Genomic DNA, 4,158 nt, shown 5'->3' with positions numbered 1-4,158 from the left:
AGAAAACGTATCTACAATCCGTAATATAGCAAATGGTATCTATAGATAGCTAATTATCACTAAAAGATAGTGCTTTATGAAAATTTCTCTTTTAAAAATTATTCTCATACGTTTCACAATCCAACCGCAGCTGATCAGCCGATCCAATACCCTAACCCAGCCCGGTACACCTCATGAGGGCCAATCCGGCCCATTTAGCACCCATAAATTTTGGAAAAATTAACCTTAATAATCACACACCCTACCGCTTAAACAAATGAGCGAACTTCATTTGTAGCCACTAGGGCCAAACTTATATCACCTAATAGCCACAAAATAACCGCTTACAAGTAATAGCCTCAAAACAATAACAAAGGCTAGCAACTGAAAAAGCTGAAACTATACGCTCAACGCAAACGAAAAGGAAAGCAGTCGTAATCGATTTTGTATCCTAAATTCACGCGTTCAGTATGGGATCTTCAACCTCCAAACACTTTAAAAGTCGCCCAATTATTCACATTGTGAAAAAATTCTTGGGTTTCTGAAGATTAAACCCAGAGAAGAGCTCCCAAAAATTCACGCTGAAATTCAAAATTTTTGCACAATTTTTGCCTACAATCAGCTTAATAGAGTTGAGATTTCGGTCTTAAATTGTGAAATTGATACAAAATCGACAAAATCAACTAATGTCTATGGAGATTGTAAATGTTAGAACTACCGTTCCAACTTTGATTCCGGTTTTACTTCAACACAGTGGTGAATGGGTAAGTAGAGTAAATTTGTTAATTTCCTTGTTAATGGCGTGTTGATCAATTCAGACTGTAGCTATGATTATTTTGTTGATGAGATATACAAGCAATTAGGTAGAGATCCAATTACAAGTGCAATGGAGATAAAATATACAGTGAAGGATGGCTATATAGCAATTCCAATATACAATGATATGAGCGTGCGCTTGTATATGGAGATGAAAAAGAAAAACCTGAATATCACTGAATATCCATTATGTATAACATTGAAAACTGTGTATTCAAGTGCTGAATACTCATATTCAAGTTCATACTCGGGTGGCAACTTACTCGCAACAACTTCGGCTGGAAACTTACTCGCAACAACTTCAGTTGGTTTACAATGTCAGAACGTAGAAGAAGTACACGGAACTAATATTGTTGAGATGATGGATAATCATGTAAAGGAAGACAAAATTGAGATATTGAAGGGAAATTGTATAATAGACAATCCACATCATGAAGAAATTGCAGAAGGTCAATTGTATTGGGACAAAGATATACTCATTAGTGTAATGAAGCACTACGCAATACGAGAAAAATATCAATTTATAGTGGATAGATCATCTATAACAAGGTATGATTTCTACTTATGAGATTGCACTTCTCTATAATTTTATGCATACAGATCTGTATAAAAATTATATAATTATTGTATAGTGTAATTTTATGTATACAGATCTGTATAAAAAATGTATAATTATTGTATAGTGTAAATTTATATCATACAGATCTGTATAAAAAATGTATAATTATTGTATAGTGAGATTGCATATGTATACAGATCTGTATAAAAAATGTATAATTATTGTATAGTGAGATTGCATATGTATACTGGTTGTTTATTTGAGACACAAGTGTAAAAATCTGAAGAAATGCATTATCATAACACTATATTTTAAATAGGTATTGTCTTACATGCGTGGATGAAAGTTGCAAATGGAGTCTTAGATCTTCAAGTCTACACAAATCAAATGTCTTCAAGGTTAGACGGTTCAATGATGTTCACACTTGCCCAGAGATGACTAGACTGTTTTCACAACGTCATGCTACTTCGTCTGCCATTGCAAAAATGATTTGCAACAAATATGCCAATCCAAAAACAATATACACTCCGGCAGACATCATGAGCGACATGAAACAACAGTATGAGATTAATATGAGTTACGTAAAAGCTTATAGAACAAAAGAAAAGGCGCTTGAACTACTAAGAGGGATACCACGCGAATCTTATAGAAAACTGCCGGGTCACTTGTATATGATAAATATGACAAATCCTGGTTCTTTCACAATGTTACATAAATCAGAGGGCGGGCGCTTCATGTATGTTATTGTCGCACTAAATGCATCAATCATAGGATGGAAATATTGTTACCCTATTGTAGTGGTTGATGGGACATTCCTCAAATCATCACACAGAGGAACAATGTTAACAGCTAGCGCACAAGATGCGGCAGGTGAATATGTTGCAGACTCGTATAATAATTATATATGGTATAGATAGTTCTTATCTGTGTATAACAAAAATAACATGTGGATGCTTTCTTATTTGCTTAACCAGGTAAAATTTTTCCACTAGCATACGCTGTTGTAGATTCTGAAAATGATGCTTCCTGGGAATGTTTTTTTGAAATGTTTAGACAGGCTTTTGGGGAAAGGGAAAGGATGTGCATCGTATCGGATCGTCATGCAAGCATATTGAGGGGTGCTTCGATTGTGTATCCAGAGGTATCTCACTGTGTATGCATCTTTCATCTTTGGAATAACATAAAGAAGCAGTTCAAGAAGAACCATGACCGGCTGAGGGAAGTATTTTTTGCAATGGCCAGAGCATACAAAATTGAAGATTTTAATCGCCTCATGCAAGATATGGACAACATTGATAAGAGGTAAGGGGTTACCTAATCTAAGTTGGTTATGAAAAGTGGTCTATAGTGCATTCCACTGTTAATAGATCCATGGTGATGACTTCAAATATTGCCGAGTCACTCAATGCAAGGAACAAAGAGGCAAGAGAGCTACCAATCATGAGTTTGCTAGATTACATGATGAATTTGGTTATGGAATGGAATAATACAAATAGAATGACTGCAATGAGTACATTTATTGGCGTAGGAAAAAAATATCATGAAGTACTGAAGGAAAATAGCTATTTGTCGCAGAAGATGACGGTAAATATTCTTTTATCATGTCTTACTTCATACGCCGGTAGTAACATACTTTGAACAAAAATGCATTAATACTTGTTCATATCCCTGTTTTAGTTTTACTAATGATATCTATTTAAATTTAGGGAAAATTTTAATGACTAAAACGAAATGCAGAATTCATCAGAAAATTGACAATCTAAAAAATAATTAAATAAGGGAAAAAGGGGTCCTAGGTTTGTTAAAATACATGGATCATCCACGCCAACACCCGGTAACCAATTGTACGCGTGTGTTATCGCATGATCATCATCTCACAAGTCTACCCTTTCCCACCCCGTTAAGGTATTAAAGCGCGGAGATAGTTATCGTTACTTATTGCATTTCTATTTACCCCGTCCCGATCCTATCAGTTCCGGAGGCATTCGAACTACTAGTCCTAAAGGGAAGGAATTGGGGCTTTTTCAGAAGTTCAAGAAAAGGGATAAAAATCTAGGCGACAATCAAAACATATAGTCAAATAGGGGGAGACAAAAACAGCAATTACGGCTCAGACATGGCCTCCTCACTTAAATGCAAATACATAGCATGACTTCAGATACTGGTTAGTGTCTTTTTTAATTAAACTTAATTAAAGGTTGGGGGGGATGTTGGTGACCATGCTGAATCTGGGGACTTCGTGCCTCATTTTCTGCAAAACAAAAGGTTAGACCCTTTTTCCCCCACCGACTCGACTATTTAATGTTCAATAATTAGCATAACAAAGCATTTAGTTCTCCAAATAAATGCATAGACGTACGTATGGTAGCGTCCGTTTGGTTTCAAGGAAACCCAGTGGACTTTGACAAGGCTATCTTAAAGAGTCATTATGCGGACAACATAACTGACTCGGCTAAGTTTGACCATGATGCATGCACAATTTTAAAGAGAAATGGTTTCTATGGGTATTAGACAAGGTACCTTGACGGACAACTCAAGAGGGAAAGGGCCGGAACCGTCGACTACACCGTGATCGACTAGTTTTACCGCAAATATGCCTTTGCCAAATTTAGGGGGTGATAATATGGAAGAGCGCAACCACTCATTATAAGCGTTGCTATGGTCTTTTGTTTGGCACGAGGGAATATGATGTTCGAAAAAATGCAATACAATAATTAAAAAATTGTTCATGTACTTTCACGTTCATAAAATAATGCTTACAATAATTGCAGTTTTTTCAACAGTATTGTGAAGTAAAGCGATAA

At 35.8% G+C, this 4,158-nt stretch overlaps 1 protein-coding gene across 1 annotated transcript; it reads left to right on the top strand.

Moving 5' to 3' along the window:
* Positions 1–739: 739 nt before the first annotated feature.
* Positions 740–2,660, top strand: LOC109220149. The gene is made up of 4 exons (XM_019384612.1): positions 740–743; positions 798–1,344; positions 1,674–2,224; positions 2,329–2,660. The coding sequence occupies exons 1-4, from the start codon at positions 740–742 to the stop codon at positions 2,658–2,660; spliced, it is 1,434 nt and encodes a 477-aa protein (XP_019240157.1).
* Positions 2,661–4,158: the final 1,498 nt, after the last annotated feature.

This window comes from Nicotiana attenuata, unplaced genomic scaffold (genome assembly GCF_001879085.1).
Source record: "Nicotiana attenuata strain UT unplaced genomic scaffold, NIATTr2, whole genome shotgun sequence".
Classification (NCBI taxonomy): domain Eukaryota; kingdom Viridiplantae; phylum Streptophyta; class Magnoliopsida; order Solanales; family Solanaceae; genus Nicotiana; species Nicotiana attenuata.
The sequence above is the reverse complement of the archived record's forward strand: the minus strand, read 5'-3'. Positions and strand labels throughout refer to the sequence as shown.